The following is a 26,269-nucleotide window of genomic DNA, read 5'->3' as shown; positions in this document are numbered from 1 at the left end:
CTTAAGACACTAGAAAGACGAAGAACACTACAAATCGGTATTACCGATGGCTGAAAAAATCATCTGGCCTTTCAACCAACTACTGCACTACTCTCCCTACTCTATTTTATCCATCATATATTTATCAATCTTTAAAATATTTTTTCTTCTAAACTGCTTCTCCGATCTGCGATCTGATTACACGTAATTAAATCTTTATAATAAGATATCACATAATTATATTCTAGTGAAAAAAAAACAAATGTTTCAAACAGTTAAAATTTAATGTTTCATACGCCATTACGATGTGTTTTGAAATGTATTTTCACTGTATTTCACAAAAATTAGCGATCTTCAAAATATTTTTTCTTCTAAACTATTTATCCGATCTACGATAATCTTTAGAAGAAGATATCACATGATTATACTTTGACGAAAGAAAAACACATGTTTCTATCTGTTAAAACTAATTGTTTCATACGTGATAACGACAAGTTCCAACATGTGCGTTCTTGTTGTGTTTCACAATTTTTAATGTTTCAATTAATAATTTTTTTTCATCGTGCATAATTTAATGTTTCATCCGTTGGTCCATCTGATTTTTATGGAGGAATCGGACGTTCGATTTGGAGTTTCCTCCCAGAAAGGCAGACATGTGCCAAGCACACACCAAAAGAGGGAAGGGAACACGATATTATTCCAATAATGAATCTATAAGTGTTTCTTAATTAATTCGTTGATCACCAACTTTACAAACATCGACTGACGGGTCCTCCTTGGGACGACCCAATGCATTCCTCCGGCACAACAATGTCGAATCCACTCAGCGTCCACTCTGCCTCCGCATACTTGCTGACGTATATCTCCGTTCCGACGTCCAGCGACGACCACCTCCTCTTCGCCGGTGGCGTGCCCGGATCCTACATCCATGTTGCAAAACAACATCAATCACACTCACCCAAAATCCTTTCCATTTTGCTAAAAAGAAGAACGATCACTTCCTATCTCTGCATTCTGCATTGAAATTTCTCAACCAAAGTAAAACATCAACTGCACAAATGCAATGGACTCCCTACATCCTAAAATATAAGAATCTAAATCCAGATGGACATTTTTGATTAGATTCTAGGTCTTATATTTTGGGACGGAATGAGTACCTGGTAGAAGTAGAGCACCTGCGACAATGCTCCGACGTCGAGCTCCCATGTCCTGGGGTCACCGATCCACCCCTGACCTTTCGCCGTGGGGTAGCCGAACTCGCCCCACACCGGGTGCGGCACGAGCTGCAGGATCTCCTGCGGCTGCGGGTTGCTGTACGCGTCGCAGTAGGTGGTCGGCTGCTCGGCGGCGCGCGCGTTCCCGGGAGAGCAATAGACGTGGTACGCCGCGTAGGGGAAGCGGGCCGCGTCGGTGCGGTGCACGCGGGTGCCGTTCCGGAACGTGTGCCACGGCGGGCACTCCTCGATGCGCCTCCGCGTGCACCACGACGGCGTCTCCGGGTTGATGATCATCTCGCTGTACCGCGTCACGTCCGTCGCGGTGTCGCCGTCGCACGGCCGGCCGTCGTTCTTCCAGCAGCTGCCCATGTCCATGAGGTAGAACTGGCTGTTGGGGCCTCCGCCTTGCTTCACCTCCAGCGTCACCCTCACCTTGAAGTTTGGTGATTCCGGCACCTGGCGTTACACATTTTTAGTCAGAAGATCTTATAAGGCTACTAATTTTGGTCACGAAAAAAAATGTTACTCCTATTTCGAAACTGACATGGTCAGTCTATCGAATTGCAACTTTTCCAGTCAGATATACTTCTAGTAGTACTTCATTTCTCCATCTCATTTCTCCATCCAAAAGGACTTCATTTCAACCTTTTTTGTAAAAAAAAAAAATTCTGACCTTTGCACTTGAAGATGCATTCAAAGGGTTCTTTTGTACCACTTTTAACCCTACCAAATTTTAGCCTTACCAAATTCAACAAACTAAACATATATTCTTATCAATGTTCCATTACCCGATTTTGATAATTCTAGATATTTGCACTCTTAAAAATTCTACCAAAAGTTGGTAAGGCTTCAAACCAAATATATATATCTAACACTAACAAAATTTGATAATGTCCAAATTTAAACCGTAAAGTTGAAATAGGCTACAAAGTGAACAACCCCAAACAGTTCAAATATGAAGACTAACCAGATATGATAAAACCCTTTAGAATAATAGACACCATAAATGTCCATCTCACAAAATAATTTTGGATGAATGTGACGCATCCTAGTATAATAAATTTAGACATACCGTCTATATTAGGATGTGTCATAATCCACCCAAAATCCATAAAGAAAACGTAGCGGAGGATGGGACAAATCCCTGCTTCTCCACACGCTAAAGCAAAGTACCAAATGAATGCGACATGCTACAATATTCTGTGAATCTAATACAGAAGGCGCCATACCAACTACCAATCGTATAAGAGCAATCATATTTGTACTTTTTCAGTGAGGAATATATAAAAATAATCACATGTTATTTTGCTGAAAATTGAATCCGTGAGGTGAAGAAAACTTATCTGGAATTTAAGTTGGACGTGAGCATGACACACAGTTGAGTTCAGTTCAGTGAAAGTGAAAATGAAAAGGACATCACTTTTAAGTTTTAACAGAAGAGAGGTAGTACCATCTTGGTCATGCCTCTGGTGTCGTAGTGGTATCCACCGGAGAATCCCTTGGTGGCGTCGGAGCGGAGGTAAAGCATCAGCCACGGGTACTTGGGCGCAGTGCGCAGCTTGTGGTGGAACACCCACCCACCGTCGCCGCCGCTCCCGATGTCCTTCTCCCACGTCACCGAGTAGTACGACACTTCTCTGCTGCCGAGGTCCGCCGCGTCGAGGTCGTACGTGCCGAACAGCCCGCCGCGGAGGCGCCGGGCCGTGGCGTCCAGCGCGGTGCGATTGTGGAACACGAGCGGCTGGTTCATGCAGCCGGCGCCGCCGGGGCAGGGGAACCTCGAGGTCTGCGAGAACGGGCGCGCCGGGCGGCCGTTCTCCGGGCAGATGGCGGCGGTGGTGTCCAGGTTGCCGTTCTTGAGCATGACCATCCAGAACTGCCACGGCGACGGGCTGTCGGGCACCTGGCACCGGTCGCCCAGGTAGAGCTCCTTCGCCGCCGCGTACAGGTCGACGTCCGTGATGTTCGCCGGCGAGCCCGGGAGAGGGTCGCCGGCGCGGAGGTTGTTGTCGGCGTCGGTCACCCGGTGCACCACCGTGTACGTCGGCTGGCCGTTCTCGTCCACGCCATTCTCTGCGAATTTCCCAGCTCTGACTGTCAATTCGACGGACCAATTAACTTGACCAATCTCGCGAGCGCGACATGGATTAGAAGAAAGAAGAGCAATGGATGGAGGAACCAACCGAGGTCGAAGCAGTCGGCGCCGCGGGGGCTGCCCATGCCGGGGGCCTCCTGGCCGACCTCGTTACAGAAGTTCCATGCCTCCCAGGCGACGTGGAGGCCGTCGCGCCGCATGCCGGGGTCCCCGACCGCCGACACGTAGCTGCCGCCGCCGCCGTCGCTGCCATGCGTTGTGATGGACGGCGCCGCCAAGCAGAAAGGGAGAGCGAGGACGAAGCTGAGGAGGGAGGCGACCGCGGCGGCGGCGGCCATCAAGCGCGGAGATATCAACGGAAAGCCGGTAGCTGATCCGATCGAGGACGACAACAGAATACTGTGCGGGTCCAGGTAGAGGCGTACTAGCAGCAAGGGGTGTCGGCGAAGTCAAGATAAGAGAGAGTGGGCGTAGAAATGACAGCGGAAGGTGACATGTGAGCAGCCTGCACAGCATTTGTGCTCGTACTCCTATTATTCTTCCTTCCTCTTAAAAATAAGTTGACCTTTATTTTATCTTATTTATTGTAAAATATATTTATTTTATATTACATTGGAGTTCATAAAAATAAAAAATAATTGTCTTGAAACAAATCCCCTAAGCTTTTTTTTTCTTTTTTTAGGAAACAGCTCTAACCTATTCCAAGGAGACGTACATCAAGTAGTTGGTATTGGGTCTTTACATCAAAGGTGACATCCATAAATCCGTGGTAATATGTCTAAGGTCGTTCCAGTATTTGTTCAGTCCGTAGGGAATATATCATCAAGGATGATCATCGAACTTAAGCTGAATACATTGATGGGCATGATATATTCGGTGAAATGCCCTGTGAAATGCCCTGAGCATGACAACAAGGTGTCGATGCCTACAAACCCCTAAATCCCCAGTAAACCAGAGTTGGGCAAATGGGAGTTGCAAGCAACACCCTAGGTGACATTTGGCTGTTGTTGGCCTAGAGGAGAATGGTTTTTCCGTGCGGTCGAATCTTATTTTCGCGTGCGGGTGGGCAGCCCGCACACACCGAAAGGTCTACGAAAATCGTGATTTTTCTTGCGGGTTGCGCACCCGCACGCGCAAATTGGATTTTCGCGTGCGGGTGCTTAAGTCGCCCGCACGGGAAAATAAAAAACCAAAAAAAATAAAATTTCAAAAAAAAACAAATCCGACGGCGGCGTCGCCGCTCCCGGCCGCCTCCTCCTCCTCCTTGTCATCGTCGTCGTCGTCCTCGTCGGCCAAGGACGCCACTCCCGCCCTCGTCAGAGGCGGCGGCGGCCTCCGTGCCGCCTGCCGTCGGCATCCATGCTCCCCTCCAGCCGCACCACTGCCGACAGGCCCCTCCCCCACTCCGCCGGATCTGGGGAGGGAAGGAAGGGGAGGGGAGGGGAGGAGAGGGGAGCCGGATCTCGTGGGGGGAGGGCGGCCAGCCGCCGGATCCACGCACCGGGCCCGCCGGCCTCCGCGCTCCCCTCTGGCCACACCGCCAGTGACGCCCCTCCCCTCCACCGGATCTGGTGAGGGAAGGAACGGGGGAGGGGAGCGGGATCCTAAGGGGGAGAGGCCGGCCGGCCGCTGGATCCATGCGGGGACGATCGCCGCCTACACTGTCGGGACTCGGAGAAAATGAGGACGGGGAAAATGAGATAGAGACGATAGAGGAAAGGAGGGAAGAAAAAGACAGAGAGGAGAGGAGAGAAAGTGGGGGAAATTAAATTGTAATTTGGAACCATGCCATTGTAATTTTGCAAAGTTTGAGATATGCCATCGGTATCTCAATGACACGTAGGACCCATATGAGTCAATGACATGTGGGTCAGGATGGCATATCTCAAATTTTGCAAAATTATAATGGCATGGTTCCAATTTTCCCAAAATTATTTAAAGTGGGTAGGAGGAAAAGAGAGGGTGTGTATTTTTGCGTGCGGCTCTCTTAATAGGTCCGTACGCGAAAATATGCTCATTTTCGCGTGCGGACCATTTAAGTGAAAAGGGAGAGGACCAACTCAGAAGCACTACAAATCTGAAAAGGGGGTATAATAGCAAGGCTGAGTACAATCACCGTACACAGCAAGCCACACCAATAATGCAGGCGTGTAATGGGTAACAAATAGAGGTTTGTGCCTATTTGCATAAAGGCGGTGGTAAATTATTTTATTGTTGAAAGGCAGGATTAAATCTCCACTGAACAACGCTACACTACGTTGAACAGGCCCAACCAAACCACCTGAACTACACTAGTTCATTATGTCAGGTTATTAATAAAGTGGGACTAATCACGGTGAAACTGGTCGATCGCCCATAACTGCGGGCACGCTATTCGAATAGTTTTACTCTGGCCAGAGGTGCACAACAGTACCCATAAGACACAAGCCACCGGCATGTTACAGTACCCGGCCGGACACGTCACCATGTTGAGTGATTGTGACAAGACCCTTCGTATAACTCCCCCTAACCAAAGCACTACACCTCGGGTTTCGCCCCCACCCCTAAACCGATAGTGGGCAGCCTCCCCTCGTGCCTAGGTAAATCCGATAGCCTAATAGACCGTCGCAGGGCTCCTCCGAACTCCATCACGCTCACCCTTGCCTGGGAACATCAGAATGGGGAAAGCTATATTACAAGTCCAACAATTGCCCATACTTGCTTGTGGTAAGCACATTAAGTCTTCCAGGGATTTCCCGCAAACCGGTCCTTGGGTGCGACTAGCAAAACCATTAAGCCATATTTTAGTTGGATAATTATGACCAAATAACCATGGCCAGATATCTCGAGCTTGCAGCTCATCAAGATGCTAATGTAACTAATGTAATTATCCCATTATGTGAGATATTGGTAATTAACCATGGCGAAGCATATCATGATTATAGCAAGATCAACATAAGTGACACGAACTAGTCAAATTATCACCCAAAATTGACAAAGGGCGGATATCAAGTAAATATGGCACAAGCGAGCATATAGGTAAACCCTATTCCCATGTAATTAGCAAAACATGCAATTTTATTTGCGAACGGTAAAGCATTTGTAAATTAGGTTCAACATGCTCAAGGAGAATGTTTGACTTGTCTTGCTTCTTCAAACAATCTTCTGAACTGTTTTCCTCGCGGAGGCGATCTTCCGAAACGCAGAATCTACGCGCCGGCACGCAAAATGAGGAAAAACTCTAATAAAACCAAATAAAGAGTACATGAAAAGTAAACAAACATGTAGAGCTCAATTTTAGATCAATTCTGCAAGTTGAATGGCCCAATTTAGAGTTCGTATGAATTAGTTATGAGTTTTAGAAGTTTTGAGCCATTTAAATGAATTTCTAGAATTAAATTCGATTTATTGCGTAATTATTAATTATTTTTATTAAAGGAATTCAAAGGTTATTGCGTCAGCAGTGGGGCGGGTGTGGACCGAGTCCACCAAAGGTGGGCCCCACGCGGCAGTGGCACAAGGGGCAACGGTCCACTGTGGACAGAGTCCACGTGTGGCCCACGGCTTTGCCACGCGGGCTCGCCACGTGGACGGCCCAGATCGGCCAGGGCGACCGATCGGGCAGCAACGGGCAGGTGCGGCGCAGCGAGAGGACCGTGCGGCCAATGCCGACCAACCGATGGTAGCGGCGCGCGCGCAGCCTGGAATACTCCGGCAGTGAGCGGCGGCGGTGCGAGAAGGCGCGTTGAGGGCGACGGGCAAGAGGAGAGGGGGAGATGGCTCTGACCGTGCCATTGCGACGGCGAGAAGGTGGCAGGAAGAATGGCAGTGGCAGGGAAGAACGGCAGCGGCGGTTTGCGAGGACGAAGGGTGGACGAGGTCGCCCTCGACCTGCGGAAGGAGTAGGAGGGATTAGGGAGAGGAGAAACAGCGTGGCGCGGCCAGAAACGATAGCCGGTGGTGACGGTACTGGGTAGAGCTCACCTTTAGTGATAAGGGCAGGGTTTCAGCTGCTCCCGATGGCGGGGAAGCGGTGGCCTAGGTGCGGCTTAAAGCTTCAGAGCCAGTGGAGGAAACGGCATGGCTTGGGGTGGCACCGGTCGATGGCTATCGCCGGCCAGAGGTGGCGAATGCGGCGGCGGCCTCGGTAGCATGGGGAAGAGGATGACCCAGTTGCGATTTGCGGAATTGGAGTGGCAGCCGTGGTTCTACTCGGGATGGCGGAGCTAGCGGTGACGCACAGCCAGAGAGCTCCGGTGAGTGGCGGAGGCGGCGAGCAGCGTGGGGAGCACGAGAGAGAGAGAGCGCGAGGAGCTTAGGCAAGTGGGGAAAAAGGAGGAGGGAGGTCTGGGGAGGGTTTTTATAGGGCTCAGGGGTGCGATACGAGGCCGGAAGAGGCGGAAGTCACCGGTAAAGTGGGGGCGGCGACGTGAGGCGCGTCGGGGCAAACCGGCGCCTATCTCCGCGGCGAGAGTGGGGGAAATGGCGAAGTACGTGGAGGGGACCCGGTTCCACACGCTTGGACGTGCGGGCGCGCGTGGGAGGGTGCGGATTTGGCAGCAACATGGTGTGGTGGACGGCGGTTGCTCTGTCTTGGCAGCTATTAAATGCTAGTTTTATGCCGCCAATACCTGCATAATACTTAGATAATGATACATCCAACATAGTGGTAGGGCTTAATTCTGACATATTCCACGAGTGTTGGTGCATATTTGGATGCAGGTACTAAACCACTAAAGTTGGGAGGAAATTTAGACTAAAGTGAATAAGAATTCTATCCATACAAGAGTTGGGCTCTTAAACTCCATCAAAACATCAGAAAATGGGCCCAACTACAGGAGAAATGGATAAGGCAGAGTGAGAAAGAGGCCCAGACCAAATCTGGGAGCCATCTGGCCCAATCCAGGTTCAGCCCTGGTGATCACCATTGGATCCAGGTTTTGGTATGGACGCTCCAGATGCTCTCTTGATGTCGGTTGCCGGGCAATTCCGACAATTCACATAGTTATAACCGCCATTACCTGACTATAAATAGAGCTCCCATTGTCACTTCACTCACACACACTCCAAGCTTGAGCTGAAATATAAGAGGCTCATTGTACTATATTGTATACTAAATTAGGAAGATAGTAAAATAGAAGAAGTCAGAGGAATTTCGGAGTTTTCGGTAATCCTTTTCTATTTCTTGTACTTTATTAATTATTCTGCTTTAATAGAAATATCATTCTGAGTAATTAAGATTTACTTAGTGAGAATTATTCTTGGTTAGTTCCTAATTAGCATGCGGGGTTATTGTTCACTACAGTCCATTAATTTATAGTGATTGTTTGAGTGTTTAGTTAGCGCTAAAATAGTTAATAATTGCGTAGACACGGTATCTGGTAATTAATTTTCGGTGATTGCTTCATATCCCACAATAGGTTTGAGGTGAGTGTAGTAGTGGTGACAGCACTCAATTACACTAAAGTCCTCCCTGTCCGGGTACGCAAGAGAGCAGCATCTGGGAGCAGCGGGCTGGCCAGTGCCTGAAGTATCACGTTAGGATTAAACTGAGCTTTCTATAGACACTGTTTCTCACTAGGAAATCTCTCTGTTCTTTGCCTACATTTGCTTTGTGTCCTTTGATGCACCTGAAGAGGAGCTGAACACACATGTTCCCTGTGGAAATCGATATCTTGGGAATACTCCCGGGTGAAGTGTTATATCGGTATCTTCCATGCGCTTGCGGATTTTATCTGTGATATTAAAAAATACCAACACTCTGACTAGAGGAAGGGGATGGAGCTAACAGGTGGGGCCGCCGGTCCCACCTGTCGGCAAGGGGAGAGAGGGACAGAGGCAAGGCAGACTTCGGGAGAGGATGGAGCAAGCGGGCCGAACGGAGGGGAGCCATGGGCCGGCCCGAGAGGGAGGGGAAAAGGAGGGAGGCCGAGCGGGCCGCGAGGGATGAAGAAAGGACTTTGGGCCAGAAGCGGCCCAAAGTGAAGGAGGGAGATTTTATTTGTTTTCCATTTTATTTAATTAATTAAATGAACTTTGTGATGTTAAAATTAGATATTGAGCTCCGAAAATTCACGGGAAATTTTAGAGAGTATATTAGGGCACAGAGAATATTACAAAAGTTCTTCTGGCCATGATTTTTTAAAGGAAATTTTTAATTCCCTCATTAATTCACTCGATTAAAATGCTTTAACTTTTAATTTAATTTCTAGAAATGCATTATTTAATGATTTTTAATCCCGAACAAAAATCGGGGCGGGACATTGTTGCTGATCCTATCTCATTAATTACTGGGTTATCATCTGCTAAAAGTTTATTTGTGATGTTTAACTCCTACCAAGCCAAAGTAGGAACAAAAAATAACATCAATATTACTATATGCTTCAAAGCAAGCAAATGGGACATCACAACTAAAGGGAAATTAGCTATCTGGCTAGTTTTTTAATGCACTTGGTGAGCTGAAAAGATACCCATGGATATTGCCTTGTCTGAAACGTTGTAACAATTTTCTGCCACTATGCCTAGTGGAGACATGGCAGGTTATGATAGCAATGTACATGGTTCTGAATGTTGAAGATGATTGGATAAATGTGAATCAATTGCATCGTGGTACCTCATATTATCCATTTGTGTGGACTGTCTATAGAAGGGTGCAAATATTTGAAAATAGTGCCAATTCAATTCAAGATGAGAGATTTTTTTTGCTGAGCTGGTTCCTACAAGGGGAGTACTGGAGGTTGTAATGTATACTTATAAAGAACTATCCGATAGTGTAAAGGGTAATTTAGAACTATGCCATTATAATTTTTCAAAGTTTGAGATATGCCATCGGTATCTCAATGACATGTAGAACCCACATGAGTCAATGACATATGGGTCAGGATGGCATATCTCAAATTTTACAAAATTATAATGGCATGGTTACAATTTTCCCTAGTGTAAATGATCGATAAAATGGGAATGCCCATCGATAAACAACATCATAAACTTATGTAGACCTTGCATGTGAGCAAGTGGGAGAGTTTTAATGTGGGCAACACAACAAAATGTTGAGTCTCGATGTTAGCAATAAAATTATTATAGTGGTCCTGCTACATGTCATACAAGAATGATTTATATGGAGTGAGAAGTTATGTAAAGTTATTGGCTTGGGATAAGCCAGATTATAAGGAAGGGGAATTGTTAGGACCCGACTTGCTGCCAAATGGGCCATCTCACTAACTCTCCCAAGCCTGGCTCAAGCCAATCCAAGGTGAGTCTATAAAGCAAGGAATAAGTTCACCGGAGGTCCCTCAACTTAACAGCGAGATTTTTTGAGATCCCTCAACCACAAATCCAGAAATGTTCCCCTAAACTCACTCAAACAGTGCAAAGGAGGTCCCATGGCAGTATTTGCATCCGGATTTGCTGACGTGGCATCCTAGTCAGCAAAAAAATAAAAAAATAAATATGTGGGGTCCACATGTAAGTGAGAGAATGGTGTAGGCCCCACATCTATCCTTTCTTTTCCTTTTCTCTTCTCTTCTCTCGTTCTCTCGAGCCACGCCGCGAGAATGGTGTTGGCCGCGTCGACCGCGTCGCCCCTGCCGCCGCAACCGAGCGCCTGGAGCACCTGCCTCCGCGTGGCGCCCCGCGCACCGCCCGCAGCGAGAGCAAGGGAGACGTGGACGTCGGGGGTGGACACGGCCGTGTTCCCGGTCCCCGCGGCGGCGAGGACGCGCCCCGCGAGCGACAGGCAGAAGGCGTGCTGCGTCGCGGCTAGCTGCTACCGCCTACACCTCCTCCGGCGATGGCGCTGGATCCCAAAGCCAACCACACGCCACCAACCCTTCCTTCCGCTGACTCCTCTACTTCTTCTTCAAACGCCGCTGCCGCCGCCGCTGCTGCTGCAGCAGGGTCGTCGTCGTCGCCGGCAAGGTGAAGGTGAAGGTGCTCTTCTTCGCCCGCGCGCGGGACCTGACGGGCGTGTCGGGCGCGGGACTGCCTCGCCCGGGTGATGGCCGGCTTCCCCAGGCTGGAGGAGATTCGACGATCCATGGTGCTCGCGTTCAACGAGGAATACACGGCCGAGGACACCGCCGTCGGGGACAGCGATGAGCTCGCCATCATCCCGCCCATTAGCGGTGGCTGAATCTACGGCGCAAAGAGAGCAAACTGAGAGCGCGATAAACTCAACGCAATAGATTGGATTGATACCGATGAGGAGTACATATAGGCACGAGTCCTTCCTTATCCACTCAACCGGCTTATGGAAACAGAACCGAGAGGAATACGGATAGGATTGACATACGTAAACAAACCAAATACATGGGATACATCTAACACCCCCCCGCAATCACAATGTTGGTGGAACGAATGTTGAGACTGGACCTAAACTCTGTAAAAACAGAACTAGGGAGCCCCTTGGTGAAGATGTCGGTGTACTGCGAAGTGATTGGCACATGATGCACTCGAACAGCATCGGCCGCAACACGACCGCCTCGTGTCAGGACAACCCGCCCAATCAGCGTCGGAATAAGCAACCAAATCCACTCCTCGGGAGCGCTGAATGTGTAGTCCATGGTCAGGAGTCCCACGAACGTACCGAAGAACACGCTTGAGAGCGGCGAGGTGCGGCTCTCGAGGGTCATGCATGTGGAGACAAATTTGCTGGACAGCATAAGAAATGTCAGGCCTGGTGAACGTGAGATACTGCAAGGCACCAGCGAGGCTCCGAAAATCAGTCGGGTCAACAACTGGATCACCATCCGTAGCAGAAAGCTTGGCGTTGGTTTCGACCGGCGTAGAACACAGCTTGCACTCGGACATACCAACACGATTGAGGATATCAAGGATGTACTGGCGTTGACTGAGATGCAAACCGGATGAGGTGTGGCTGACGATGATCCCTAGAAAGTGATGCAGAGTCCCAAGATCCTTCATGGAGAATTCGGCTTGGAGAGCAGTGATTGTCTAACGAAGAAGACTGTTAAAGGAAGCTGTGAGCACAATGTCGTCAACATATAGCAAAAGATAGACCATATCAGAGCCGCGATGATAGATGAAGAGCGATGTGTCGGAGCGAGCTTCAGTGAACTTGAGAGTGAGCAAGAAACTGGCAAACCGACTGTACCATGCGCGGGGTGCCTGTTTCAGTCCATACAAGGATTTGTTCAGGCGGCAGACCATGTCAGGCTGGGTGGGATTAGTGAAACCGGCAGGCTGAGAACAGTAGACTGTCTCCTGTAGAGTACCGTGGAGGAAAGCGTTCTTGACATCAAGCTGATGAATAGGCCAATCCTTGGATACGGCAAGACTGAGAACGGTGCGGACGGTGGCTGGTTTGACAACCGGACTAAACGTCTCGTCATAGTCCACTCCTGGACGCTGAGTAAAGCCGCACAAGACCCAGCGAGCTTTGTATCTCTCCAGAGTCCTGTCAGCTTGAAACTTGTGACGAAAAATCCACTTGCCGGTGACGACGTTGACACCGGGCGGACGCGGAACGAGGTCCCACGTGTGGTTGGCTAGAAGAGCGTTGTACTCCTCTTCCATCGCCGAGTGCCAGTGCGGGTCTGCCAGGGCTGCACGGAAGGTGCGAGGGACCGGCGAGAGAGGCATGGCGTGGAGGTTGAGGCGATCAACCGGGCGACGAATGCCAGCCTTGCCGCGCGTGATCATCACATGATCGTTGTCTGACGGTGAGGCGCCGAGTTGGTGTGGCGGTGGACGACCGCCGGGCACGCGCATGTTGCGTGGGCGCGTGGGCGCGCCCGGTCGGAGGAGGACGCAGTGCAGAGCCAGCTAACGATGTGGTGCCGACGTTCGTGGGCCAACAAAGCAGCCCAGTGGAGGAGTGGGCCGGCGAGTGCGCCGAGCCTGGGGATGGCGCCCGGCCGGGAGACAAGGGGGACGAAGTGTCCAGCCCAGCCCCGACAGGTGAGGCCGGCCCTGACGGTCCAGCGGAAGAGGACTCGTCAGGCCGAGCGGAGGAGGCCGGCAGTGACCGATCAGAGGTAGTCATGAGTGGCCGATTGTCCGAAGCAGCACGGCGACCAATGGGGGTCAGAAGCGGTGCTGAAAAATCCTCAAGAAAATCCAGATTAGAAGCATCTGCACTGTTAGTCATCTCAGCAAAAGGAAATGAGTGCTCATCAAACACCACATGACGGGAAATATAGACCCTATTGGAAATAGGATCAAAACACCGGTACCCTTTGTGATTCTCAAGATATCCTAAAAAGACACACATAACAGAGCGAGGGGCAAGTTTGTGGGCGGTGGTGGCGGAGAGATTTGGGTAACACTTGCAACCAAAGACTCGAAGGTGTGTATAGGAGGGGTGAGCACCATAAAGGGCAAAGAACAGGGTGTGGTGGTGAAGAGTTTTTGTAGGATGACGGTTAATGAGATGTGTGGCAGTGTGGAGGGCCTCAACCCAAAAGGAAGGAGGTAGGCCGGCTTGAAAAAGCAAGGAGCGAACTATGTTATTTAGGGAACGTAGCATGCGCTCGGCCTTACCATTTTGTGGGGTGGTGTGGGGGCACGACATCCGTAGGGAGACGCCATTGGTGAGGAAAAAGGTGCGTGCATTGGAGTTGTCAAACTCACGGCTGTTGTCACATTGGATGCTCCGGATGGTGGCTGCAAATTGAGTCTTTACAAAGGCAGAAAATTGAGATAAAGTGGCAAATGTGTCGGATTTAAAACGAAGCGGAAAGGTCCAAACGTAATGAGACAAATCATCTAGAATGACCAAATAGTATTTAAAACCAGACACACTTGGTATAGGTGAGGTCCACAAATCACAATGAATAACCTCAAATTTGGCAGTAGCCCTAGTGAAAGTGCTAGTAAAAGGAAGACGGGTGTGACGGCCGAGTTGGCAAGCATGACACAACGAGGTAACGCCTTTTGGAGGAGGGATGACGGAAGCCTGAGCTAAGCGGGTGAGCACCTCGTGACCAAGATGTCCAAGGTGGCGATGCCACAGGTCGGTGTTGGTTGTAGAGGCGACAAAAGCTTGTACGGAGGTTGCCGATGGAAGGGAATCCGCCGAGAGGGGGTACAAATCACCGGAACTATTGCACCTGGCGATCTCGATCCTGGTTTGGTAATCCTTCACAGAAAGGCCAAAAGGGTCAAGGCAAACAGAACACGAATTATCACGAGCAAACCAGCGGGCAGAGATTAGATCTTTAATAATAGAGGGTGACACTAAGACATCATTAAGCACAAATGAATGGTGCGGATAATGTAAGTGTGCGGTGCCGGTGGAGGTGATGGGAATTAGTGAACCATTGCCAACAACAATATGTGAAGGAAAATTGTGGGGGGGAGGATGAGACACACTAAGGGTACCATTGTTAGAAGTCATGTGGGAAGATGCACCTGAATCCATATACCACTTGTTGGAGTTTGGCGGCGTCAAAGTGGAGGTGTTGAAGGAGCTGGCAAGGGCCTACGGGTCCCACTGTGAGGGAGCGGCCCATGCATGCGGAGTGGCAGGAACAGAGCCGGCTGAGCTGTAAGCAGTTGGCACCGGTAGCTGTAGGGGAGCGAGACCGGTCTACTGAGGGAAACCGGCCGAGCCCATGTGCTGAGGAAATCCGGCCTGGTTGTGAGCTGGATAGTAAGCAGGATGCACCATGTAGGTGGGCTGTCCGGCCACTACAGCGCCCGCGAAAGGAGGCCTTCCCATGAAGTTTGGCCCGTGGGCCTGGCCAGGCCACATCTGAATAGTGCCAGCCCACGGGTTGTACGGAGATGGCCAGGGCGGCCGAGTAGTGGGCTGGGCCGACTGGGAGCCAGCTGATTGGCCATCAGAAGCACCGCCCGAGCCACCGGAAGGATTGGCGGCGACGCTATTGCTGGTGTTGCCGCCGCCGCCACCATTGCCGCGTCCGCCACGTCGGCGGTTGCGAGAGTTGCCGCTGGCGCTGCCAGAACCACCTTGGGAGCCGCCTGTGTTGCCGGTGCCACCACGACCGCTGGGGGTGCCGCCGGCGCCGGCCGTGGTAGCAACAAAAGTGGTGGCCGAGTCGTTCGCCGGACGTGGTCCCTTGGTAATCTCCTCGAGTAGCAGCTGAGACCTGGCTTGAATAAAACTAGGAAAGGGCTGCTGCATAGGAAGGAGAGACTGCATGTGGCCAAATTTAGGGCTGAAACCGTTGATAAGCGTGAGGACGAGGGTGCGGTCAGATTGTAGTTCGCCGAGGTTGGCGAGGTTATCCGCCATCGTCTTGAGGCGCCGGCAATACTTGGAGACAGAGAGGTCGCCTTGTTGGAAGCCGTGGAATTCGGCAGAGAGATTGACAGCACGGAGCTCACAATTTCCAAGGAATTGGAACTCCAGGTCGCGCCAAACACTGCGAGCAGTGGCGGTCGGCGACAGAACTTCTTGGAGAAGGTCTGGTGAGATGGCACCGTACAACCAACCGAGCACGACGCAGTCCATCTGCACCCTCTCAGCGAGATCGGGGCGAGGAGCGTCGCAAAGCACGTGGTCTGTCAAAGCATATTTGCCGAGAACCACAAGGAAAAGACCGCGCCAGCGGGCGTAGTTGCCGGCGGCGAGGTCGAGAGTCACTGGTACCAAGGCCTTGACGTTGAGCACAGCGACGGCTTGAGCGTGGAGGGAAGCACGTGCAGCGTCGTCAAGGACGGGGGTGTTCGGCGGAGGCGTCGAGCCAGCAGGTTCAGGACCGGTGTGGCCGCCGGAGCCTAGCGTGAGGCGGGCGAGCAGCGCCGTCAGCTCCGGGGAAATCGGCGGCAACTGGGTGGACTGTTGGAGCGCTGGCAGATGCTTGGGAAGAGCCGCACGAACGACGGCAGAAGCTTGATCTGCGGCAGCGTCGACGTCGGTCTTGGACGTGGCGTCGTCAGTTGTCGAGCCAGCAGGGAGCTGTAGGGCGGCACGGACGGCGTCCGCGACGGACGCGGCGACCGTGTCAGTGAGGGCATCTGGGGAGAGAGAGGAGCCCTTCGTCGACATGGTAACAGCGGCGGCAGGAAATTAGCGCAAAAGCGGAAGCAGGAAAAACGATGGAATCTGATACCATGAGAGCACGATAAACTCAACGCAATAGATTGGATTGATACCGATGCGGAGTACATATAGGCACGAGTCCTTCCTTATCCACTCGACCGGCTTATGGAAACAGAACCGAGAGGAATACGGATAGGATCGACATACGTAAACAAACCAAATACATGAGATACATCTAACACAAACCACCGGTTCTTTCTTTGCTTTACCTCTTTTTTACTTGTTTCCTGATACAATTTCAATCATACAATACGCAAAGGCAAATTTATCAATGGCATCCGGTGGCGACCAGACGATGAAGAGCAGGATCCTGGTGGTGGGGGGCATGGGGTACATCGGCCGGCATGTCGTCGCCGCCCGCGCGCGGCTGGGTCATCTCACCACTGCCCTCGTCAAGGCGCAGCTGCTCCAAAGCTTCCGCAACGCCGGCGTCACCCTCCTTCATGGCGACCTCTACGACCACACTAGCCTGCTGCGTGCAGTCCGCGACACCGACGTCGTCATCTCCGCACCGCAGTGCGGTCGCCCCAGGTCCCTGACCAGACCAGTCTCATCGCCGCTATCAAGGAGATCGGCGGCGGCCGCATCCGGAGGTTCATCCCCTCCGAGTTCGGCCTGGACCCGGGGCGCGGCGCCAGCGCTGCGGTGGAGCCGGTCAGGTCCCGTCCATCTACGGCAGCAAGGTGGGCATCTGGCGCACCGTGAAGGCGAAGGGCATCTCGCACACGTACGTGGTGTGCAACTACTTCGTCGGATTCGCGCTGCTGTCGATCGGGCAGTTCATGCCAAAGGCGGCACAGCACGACGGCAGGGGAGAGGAGCGGCAGGAGAGGGGGCACCGGCGGTCGCAGCTGGCCGCTACTCTCCGCCGCCGAGCTCGCCATCGCGCTGGCCGTCTCTCTCCCCCTCTCCCGCCGCCAGCGCTCTTGCTCCGCCGCCAGCCGCTCACGCCTAGTCTGCCGCCGCGCCTGCTCGAGAGAAGGAGAGAAGAGAAGAGAAAAAGAAAAGAAAGGATAGATGCGGGGCCTACACCATTCTCTCACTTACATGTGGGCCCTACATATTTATTTTTTTATTTTTTGCTGAGTAGGATGACACGGCAGCAAAACCGGACGCAAATACTGCCATGGGACCTCCTTTACACGGTTTAAATGAGTTTAGGGATGAACATTTCTGGTTTTGTAGTTGAGGGACCTTAAAAAATCTCGCTGTTAAGTTGAGGGGCCTCCGATGAACTTATTCCATAAAGCAATCAAGCAGCTCTTCCTTGGGGCATCAAACATAACATTTGCTGAACGGTGGAGGCGGCCATGACCTAGAGGTCGGTTGGCTCCTTGTCAATTTCTTTCGCACCTCCCCTTCGTCCAACTCCCTACGTTAGCATCTAGAACCTTTAGAGTTTGTAACCTCTTTCTCTTTTCACTTTCAATTTCACCTGAAGCAGCTAATTGTTTTTACCTGTGAGTTGTATTGAAGATTGTTGATAATTGTTGAGAAAAGAAGTATGTAACACATAAGTTCTGCTTGATAAGGAGATTAGGCCACTTTATTGTTTGGTCGGACTGTCAACCATAGGAGGGGCACACTTGACGAAATTAGTATGGATCAATTGATCATACTATAATCAGATCCCTGTCCAGATTTGTAATATTATGATATATTTATTTTGATTTATTATATTCGGAATGGCTATCTGTCTGTCGTATGATTTTTATGGGCTGTATCATGCGTTTTATTGGCCCTCTAATATGTTTGAGATTCGTGCACTCTTTTCTTTTTTTCTATTTTCTTTGTGGGTTTTTTAATATTTTTAGTTGTGGGCTTTGGGCTTTCACGGTTATGTTGGACCTTTTTTTCTCTTTATGGGACCCAATGTATGTTGTGTCCATGAGAGTTTATGTAGGGCCCACTTTTACTGTTGAAATTTTGAAATCCGCGCCGGAGAGAGGGTTTGTTTGAATTACATCGTATTTACACTATAATTACATATGTAATTTTAGTATATTTACGATGTAAGTCTAAAAATTACATATGTAATTTTAGTATATTTACGATGTAAGTCTGAAAACTACTTGAGCCCATCTAAATCCACGTGAGCTTTAGATTGTCCACGTGGCCCGTTTGTTGTTTTGTATTTTGTTTGTATATATTAATGTCATCCGTTAGATGTTCATCCAAAAGGTAAGAAATCTGCATGATAGGAGGCTAAAAAATCTGTCACATGATATATATACAGTCACTATTATATTTTGAGATGGACGCAGTATATATCTCTGGATGGTATATCATCCTCTGCAGCTGCATATGTGTTGTTGAAAAAGCTTCCTTGCCATTCTGGGCTTGCTCGGGCTAGGCTTGGAGCTAGAGTGGCTCAACTGGCCCATGTGCCACCAAGCCGACCGCTTGACAGTATCCTAATTCGGTAATTCCGTCCTCCACGGCCTAGCCGCTAGTCGAGGAAAATGGGTCCGATGACGGACGGGGAAAGGGGTTGGTGGTGGGGTGGGGGCGTGGCCGCGTGGGGCGCACCTGGTGTGTTGACACGGCACAACAAGTGGGGCACGTGGGAGCGACATGATCGGTCGGACACTCGGACCGCCTCATGTAGGTTGGGCACGGTTGCGCAAAGGAGTATATGGATCAATCTGTCGGACGCTTAACATTTCCACACTGGTATTCTACCGCGTCCTCTAGTTTTCTACTATACTACATATGCATATGCATTCCATCATGTAAGAATTGCTTATAACCCCCTTCATCCACGCTCCAAACAATGTCGACGAGTCCTCCTTTGGACGACCCAACACAATCCTACTCCTTTGGCACAAGGATGTCGAACCCACTCAACGTCCACTCCGCCTCCGCATGGTTGCTGACGTATATCTCCGTTCCCACGTCCAGCGACGACCACCTCCTCTTCGCCGGTGGCGTGCCCGGATCCTGCAGCCATTGCAACAACATATCCATCATGTTCACCTCACCACCGATCCACCCAAAAATCCTTCTGTTTCTTTTCAACAACGAGAGTAACTACTTATGGTCTCTGCACAAGGAAAGATTAATCGATCGTGCAATACCTGGTAGAAGTAGAGCGCCTGTGACATGGCGCCGACGTCGAGCTCCCACGCCCTGGGGTCACCGATCCAGCCCTGCCCTTTCGCCGTGGGGTACCCGAACTCGCCCCACACCGGGTGCGGCACGAGCTGCATGATCTCCTGCGGCTGCGGGTTGCTGTAGGGGTCGCACGGGGTGGTGGGCTGCTCGGCGGCGCGCGCGTTCCCGGGGGAGCAGTACATGTGGTAGGCGGCGTACGGGAACCGGGCGGCGTCGGTGCGGTGCACGCGCGTGCCGTTCCGGAACGTGTGCCACGGCGGGCACAGCCCGACCTTCCCCGGCGTGCACCACGACGGCGTCTCCGGGTTGATGATCATCTCGCTGTACCGCGTCACGTCCGTGGCGGTGTCGCCGTCGCACGGGCGGCCGTCGTTCTTCCAGCAGCTGCCCATGTCCATGAGGTAGAACTGGCTGCTGGGGCCTCCGCCTTGCTTCACCTCCAGGTTCACCCTCACCTTGAAGTTTGGTGATTCGGGCACCTGACATCACGAACTTTCGGTCAGATTCTGCTTCCTCCGGTCACAAAATAAAAATGATACACTAGTTTGAAAATTGAACACGGTCTATTAAATACAACTTTCAGTCAGATAAACATTCAAAATGATCGAATATGACATGCTACAAAATTGTCAACCTAATACAGAAGGCGGCGTATCGTACCAACTACGACCAAATCCTTTAAGAGCAGTTATGTAGTCAGTAATAGTCAAGAAATATATAATTAATCATCTGTAATTTTGTTGAAAATGGAAACCGCAAGGTAAATAAAACTTAATCTTGGATGTAAGGTCAGTGATAGTGAATGGGAAAGGGACTTTATTTTAGATTAACAGAATAGACTTACTATCTTGGTCATCCCTCTGGTCTCGTAGTGGTAGCCACCGGAGAATCCAGAGGTGGCGTCGGAACGGAGGTACAGCATCAGCCATGGGTACTTCGGTGAAGTGCGCAGCTTGTGGTGGAACACCCACCCGCCGGCGCCGCCAACCTCCTTCTCCCACGTCACCGAGTAGTAGGACACGTCTTTGTTGCCGAGGTCCGCCGCGCCGAGGTCGTACGTGCCGAACAGCCCGCCGCGGAGGCGCCGCCCGGTGGCGTCCAGCGCGGTGCGGTTGTGGAACACGAGCGGCGGGTTCATGCAGCCGGCGCCGCCGGGGCACGGGAACTTGCCCTGCGGGAACGGGCGCGCCGGGCGGCCGTTGTCCGGGCAGATGGCGGCGGAGGTGTCCAGGTTGCCGTTCTTGAGCATGACCATCCAGAATTGCCACGGCGACGGGCCGTCCGCCACCTGGCACCGGTCGCCCAGGTACAGCTCCTTCGCCGCCGCGTACCGGTCGACGTCCGTGATGTTCGCCGGCGTGCCGGGGAACGGGTCGCCGGCACGGAGGCTGTTGTCGGCGTCCGTCACCCTGTGCACCACCTTGCGCGTCGGCTTGCCGTGCTCGTCCACGCCATCCTCTGCAAAGATTTCACGTTTCTCACCGTCAATTCGACAAAATGAACTCATCAAATCTAGCGACAGCGACATCGGTTTGGATTTAACAAGAATGGACCAACCAAGATCGAACTAACTTGACCAATCTCGCGAGCGCGACATGGATTAGAGGAAAGAAGAGCAAGGATGGAGGGACCAACCGAGGTCGAAGCAGTCGGCGCCGCGGGGGCTGCCCATGCCGGGGGCCTCCCGGCCGACCTCGTTACAGAAGTTCCATGCCTCCCAGGCGACGCGGAGGCCGTCGCGCCGCATGCCGGGGTCCCCGACCGCCGACACGTAGCCGCCGCCATTCGTCGTGACGGACTGCGCCAGCGAGCAGCACGAGACGAGGAGGAGGAGGAGGCCGAGGAGAGAGGCGGCGTCCGCCACGCGCGCGGCCATCCGGCGCGGAGGGATCAATGGACAGCTAGCGGCAGCTGATGCGAGCGATGCGATCGAGGACGACAAGGTTGTGCTGGTCCAGATACACCGCGTACAGCAAGTGGTGTCGGTGAGAATACGTGCGACGACAAACTAAACAAGAGGTAGTGGGCGTTGAGAAATGAGCGGAGAAGGTGATATATACAGTAATGTAAGCAGCCTTAGGCCCTATTTAGATATCGGATGTTTGAACACTAATAATAAATATTAAACGTAGACTATTAATAAAAACTATCTATAATCTTGGACTAATTCCCGAGACGAATCTATTGAGCCTAATTAATCCATGATTAGCCTATGTGATGCTACAGTAAACATTCACTAATTATGGATTAATTAGGCTTAAAAAATTTGTCTCACGAATTAGCTTTTATTTATGTAATTAGTTTTGTAAGTAGTCTATATTTAATACTCTAAATTAGTGTCTAAATACAGGGACTAAAGTTAAGTCCCTGGATCCAAATACCACCTTACATATGCAACTGCTACTCTCTAGTCTCTGCTACTCCCTCCGTCAAAAAAAACAAACCCTGAATTTATGTGTACAACGTTTGACTGTCCGTCTTATATGAAATTTTTTTATAATTAGTATTTTCATTGTTGTTAGATGATAAAACATGATTAATATTTTATGCGTGACTTGTCTTTTTATTTTTTTTCATAACTTTTCTAAATAAGATGTCAAACGTTGGATACGGAAACTCAGGGTTTGTAAATTTTTTTTGGACAGAGGGAGTAAAATTCTCTGTTCATTTTGATATTTATTTTCATCATTATTACTCCCTCTGTCCTAACATAATTGTAGTTTGTACTGTTCATCTCTAACGTTTGACCGTTCGTCTTATTTGAAAATTTTTTGTGGTTAGTATTTTTATTGTTATTAGATGATAGTACATGAATAGTATTTTATGTGCGACTAATTTTTTCAATTTTTTTCAAATAAGACGAACTGTTAAACGTTGGACACGGATATCCACAGCTACACTTATTTTGGGACGGGCCTATGTCCCAAAATAAGTGCAGCCGTGGGAATCCGTGTCCAATATTTGACCATCCGTCTTATTTGAAAAATTTATGAGAAAATTTAAAAAGTTAGTCACACATATAGTACCATTCATGTTTTATCATCTTGTAACAATAAAAGTATTAATCGTAATTTTTTAAATAAGATGAACGGTCAAACATTACATATAAACAGTACAAAATAACATTTATTTTGGGACGGAGGAGTTATCTATGAGGGGATTACTTTGGTGTTTCTTTCTGTTCTTTTTGCTTTTTGTCATAGGATTATTTGGGTCTTGGGATTGAGATTTGAGAGTGGCGTCACTGTCGCAAGGGCAGGTGTGGGCTGTTTCTGCGTTTACTACGTGCGTTTGCACTTTTGTAGTTTTGTTTTGACTCGGTGCTGGCGGTAGGACCATTTCTGGGTATTATCCGTGTGCTGCTGCTCGCCGTAGATAAACCATGATACAGGTTGTATCTCGGAAATCTAAATCAAGCAAGAGCGCTCTGAATTTTATATTACAGTGTGACGGCTGTTAAAGTCGTCCAATGAAAACCAATAAATACGGTGTATATTATACTTTGAAATTTTACTATGTAGTACTAGTCTATTTTAAATTTTTTATGACTTATATATTTCAAACCATGTATTATTTTTAAGTTTCACTACTGGAGAAGTGCTCATCTCTCCCGGTTCGTAACCCCCTTTACTCCTGGGTAGCGAACTGGGAGGGAGAATCCAGGACTAAAGATGGCGGTCTTTAGTCCCGGTTCAAATACCCAGGAGTAAATCTCCATCTTTAGTCCCGGTTGGTGACACCAACCGGGACTAAAGATGGCTGAGCCACGTGGCCGGCAAAGCCACACCAACCGGGACTAAAGAATTTTCTTTTATTTTTTTAAAATTTGGTTGTGCTGCCTGGTGTACATATATATATATATAAATATATATCATGTATATATATATATATGTTTAAATACATATATATATATATGCATAATATAGAAATGTATATATTACACACATGCATATATGTGTGCACTATATGTATATCTATACATATATATAATGCAAGATATACATATAGTGCACACATATATGCATGTGTGTAATATATACATTATACATACATATATATATATATATATATATATATATATATGTATATATATGTATGTATGTATATATAAATATGTGTGCACTTAAGTAATTAGAGGCCATATGCATATATATATTAACAAAATATGAGTTTGCAAGTAAGTAAATATACACATATATTACCAAACCAAGTACACAAAAGTAAATGCATGTGTGCATATATGAATATATAGATATATATTACAATTCGTTCGGACGTTGTAATCTTTGTTTCTGCTACTACGACTTGGTGACATCGGAAGAAGAAGGACCGGCTTTATGAATAGTCGATCCATCGTAATAGAATTCTCCTGTGGGATGGAGAATATGCTTGTTGATGAATCCCATTATCTGTTCTTGAACAGCCCTTATGAAATCATCGTGGGTGGTGTTATCTATCAGGTAAATCATCTGTTATTTGGAAAAAAAGGGGATTATATATATAAAACCAGTAAGCAATAATTGACGGAAGAATAAATTTACATACTTCAAGGTCCTAGCCAGTCCTGATTTGGTGTGCTAAGCAGTGCATGTAATGGCATACGTAGTAGCCGCACAAGTTAGTCCCCTTTTCCTGCTTTGCACACTGAAAGAGAAACAACGAGAGATTTAGTGTGCATATCTGATTTAGAACAAAGAAGTGATTCAATACAAAATTGAAGCTAGCATGTACTAACCGGAAAATTGAACCTCCGGGTGAGTTTTTCATTCCAGATCCCGCGGACCAATGTACGGAACCGAATCCATGCTCTATTTAGAGTTGTTAGGAAGGATTAATTTATTATCCGAGATCTAGTAGTTATACAATGATTCATAATGACAGTGCAATATATGACAATACCTATCTATCACTTCGAAAATCTTTGCGAAAGTTTTCTCCGGTTTATCCATTGAATCGTAGACATGAACTTTGGATTTCTCAAGGTCGAAAAGAAGAAGGACCCATTGGAATCTGCAATTTGCATTACATGATACATAGTATGATTGTAGGAACTCACGATGTGTTGTAGGGAAGTAGTATGAACCTCTTATAATGCTGCTGCACCAGGAAATGGACGATATTGTCCTCGGTTTGTTTCTCGTATTGTTGTATTATCAGCGTGTTCACTTTGTGTGGGTCCATGAATCCAGTATTGAATTTGTTGTGTTGACGGCACAACTGAATCTCCATTCTACAACGGGGAAAAGGAATGTGTGTGAGCAACGTTCAAACGAGGAACAAAATTGAACTATAAACAGTACTTACAACGTCCACGCACAAAGAATAGAGACGTCGAGGGCCTTCAGGTGGTATAAGTCGAAAACTTCTTTGTAGTGGATCCAAATAACATCTTCTCCTTGGTAATAATCTGAGTTTCGCACCCTAGCTCCGAACATCTCTCTACCCATCGCTGATTTGTCCATGTACCATTGATGGAACCGGTACATCTGTGTAGGTAGCTCTCTGATCTTATCAGGCGTGACTAGCGGTTCACCGAGTTTAAACGTGTACATGACCGGAGCCGTTTCGATAGGTGCGTCCTCTAGCAACTGCTCCATACTCAGTCCCGTATCTTTCAAGAAGTTACATATCTCTAGTTGTGCCGGTTCTACGACTAACGGTTCAACCTCTTGTCGTGGCTGTTGCCCCAGCTGAGGGACTTCCTTTCCGCACTTCACTGCTGAAGGCTTGGCTTTAAGAGCCTTCCTCAATGTTCGATCATAGTCAGAAACTTCGACCGGTTTGCCCGGTTCGGCCATCTTAATAAAGTGATCCTGAACCTCTAGGGCTATAGGGATCTTCTTTTCCGGACTACGTGGCTTCAACTGCTCCCTAACTTCCGCTCTAAATGCTTCATCGAGCTCCTCCGGAGTCAAGTCGTACGCCCTTTTCTTGAGAGCGGGGAGCCATGGCTCGTCAGATCTGGCTTTCTTCTTCGGCCTTGATGGTGCGGGTTCATATGGGTGGGACCTTGACGGTGTAGACTTGGCAGCAGGTGCACGCGGAGGAGTAATTGCCCGCGGGCCCAACGGTGCAGACTTGGCAGCTGGTGCACGCGGAGGAGGTGGTGGTGCAGGGGAAGGAGCCGGAGGAGACTGACGAGGCGGTGATGGCGGAGGAGACTGTGCTTGCGGCGGGGAAGGAGGAGCGAGCGGCCGTTCTTGCCCGGGAAACACGATGTACTTCTTACGCCAGAGTATGATGGCGTGGGCTGTATCTCCAAGTTTCTTCTCCCCGTCTCCTCCGGGGATGTCAAGCTCGAGATCCTCGTAGGTTCGTTCCACCAGCTCTATCTCGACCTTCGCATATCCATGTGGAATGGGCCTGCAATGGTATGTACTCGAAGGATCCGTGGGTATGGCCATGCCCGACGCGACCTTCACAAGAAATATAGTTCATTAATTACTAATCAACATATATATATGTAACAAATTTCGCATTTCGCATACCTTGATAGACAAGTTCCTGAAGGGAGTATGCATATCGCAGGGTGTTCACTGCGTGATATCATCAACGGGGAAGTGGGTTGCTTCGTGAGCTGCCACTGCCTCAATGCCCTCTGCGGTTGCCCGAGGGGCTCACCATGACGGGCGCTTGTGTTTCCATTCCGCGCCGCTCAGCCAGGCGTTGGTCCACCTGTCTTGTCACCTCCTCTTGCATCCTTGCCTCGTAGGTGGACACCCTGTACTCAAGATCGACGATCTTAGCCTCTGTATCCCTCTTGCTCCTCATCCGACTCCCATACGTGTGGATGTCCTCTTTGAATCCATATTTCCAAGGAAGGACGCCTTTTCCTCGCGTTCGTCCTGGATGCTCAGG

At 49.4% G+C, this 26,269-nt stretch overlaps 2 protein-coding genes and 1 pseudogene across 3 annotated transcripts; 1 reads left to right on the top strand and 2 right to left on the bottom strand.

Moving 5' to 3' along the window:
* Positions 1-659: 659 nt before the first annotated feature.
* LOC127772810 (uncharacterized) lies at positions 660-3,787 on the bottom strand. 2 transcript variants are annotated; one of them, XM_052298787.1, is made up of 4 exons: positions 3,380-3,787; positions 2,647-3,290; positions 1,137-1,652; positions 660-899 (listed from the first exon to the last, which is right to left on the bottom strand). In XM_052298787.1, exons 1-4 carry the CDS (start codon positions 3,627-3,629, stop codon positions 729-731), a joined length of 1,581 nt encoding a protein of 526 aa, XP_052154747.1. In that variant the 5' UTR covers positions 3,630-3,787; the 3' UTR covers positions 660-728. The 2 variants fall into 2 exon arrangements, with proteins under 2 accessions (XP_052154747.1, XP_052154748.1); XM_052298788.1 differs by having other exon boundaries at positions 2,647-3,269; positions 3,380-3,786.
* A 12,781-nt stretch (positions 3,788-16,568) lies between these two features.
* LOC127773510 (isoflavone reductase homolog IRL-like) lies at positions 16,569-17,486 on the top strand (annotated as a pseudogene).
* Positions 17,487-18,929: 1,443 nt separating this feature from the next.
* On the bottom strand, positions 18,930-21,448 carry LOC127772985 (uncharacterized). Its single transcript, XM_052298989.1, has 4 exons — positions 21,047-21,448; positions 20,256-20,869; positions 19,375-19,890; positions 18,930-19,237 (listed from the first exon to the last, which is right to left on the bottom strand). Exons 1-4 carry the CDS (start codon positions 21,285-21,287, stop codon positions 19,109-19,111), a joined length of 1,500 nt encoding a protein of 499 aa, XP_052154949.1. The 5' UTR covers positions 21,288-21,448; the 3' UTR covers positions 18,930-19,108.
* Positions 21,449-26,269: the final 4,821 nt, after the last annotated feature.

This window comes from Oryza glaberrima, chromosome 5, assembly GCF_000147395.1.
Source record: "Oryza glaberrima chromosome 5, OglaRS2, whole genome shotgun sequence".
NCBI classification, from domain to species: domain Eukaryota; kingdom Viridiplantae; phylum Streptophyta; class Magnoliopsida; order Poales; family Poaceae; genus Oryza; species Oryza glaberrima.
This window is presented reverse-complemented; position numbering and strand designations above follow the sequence as displayed.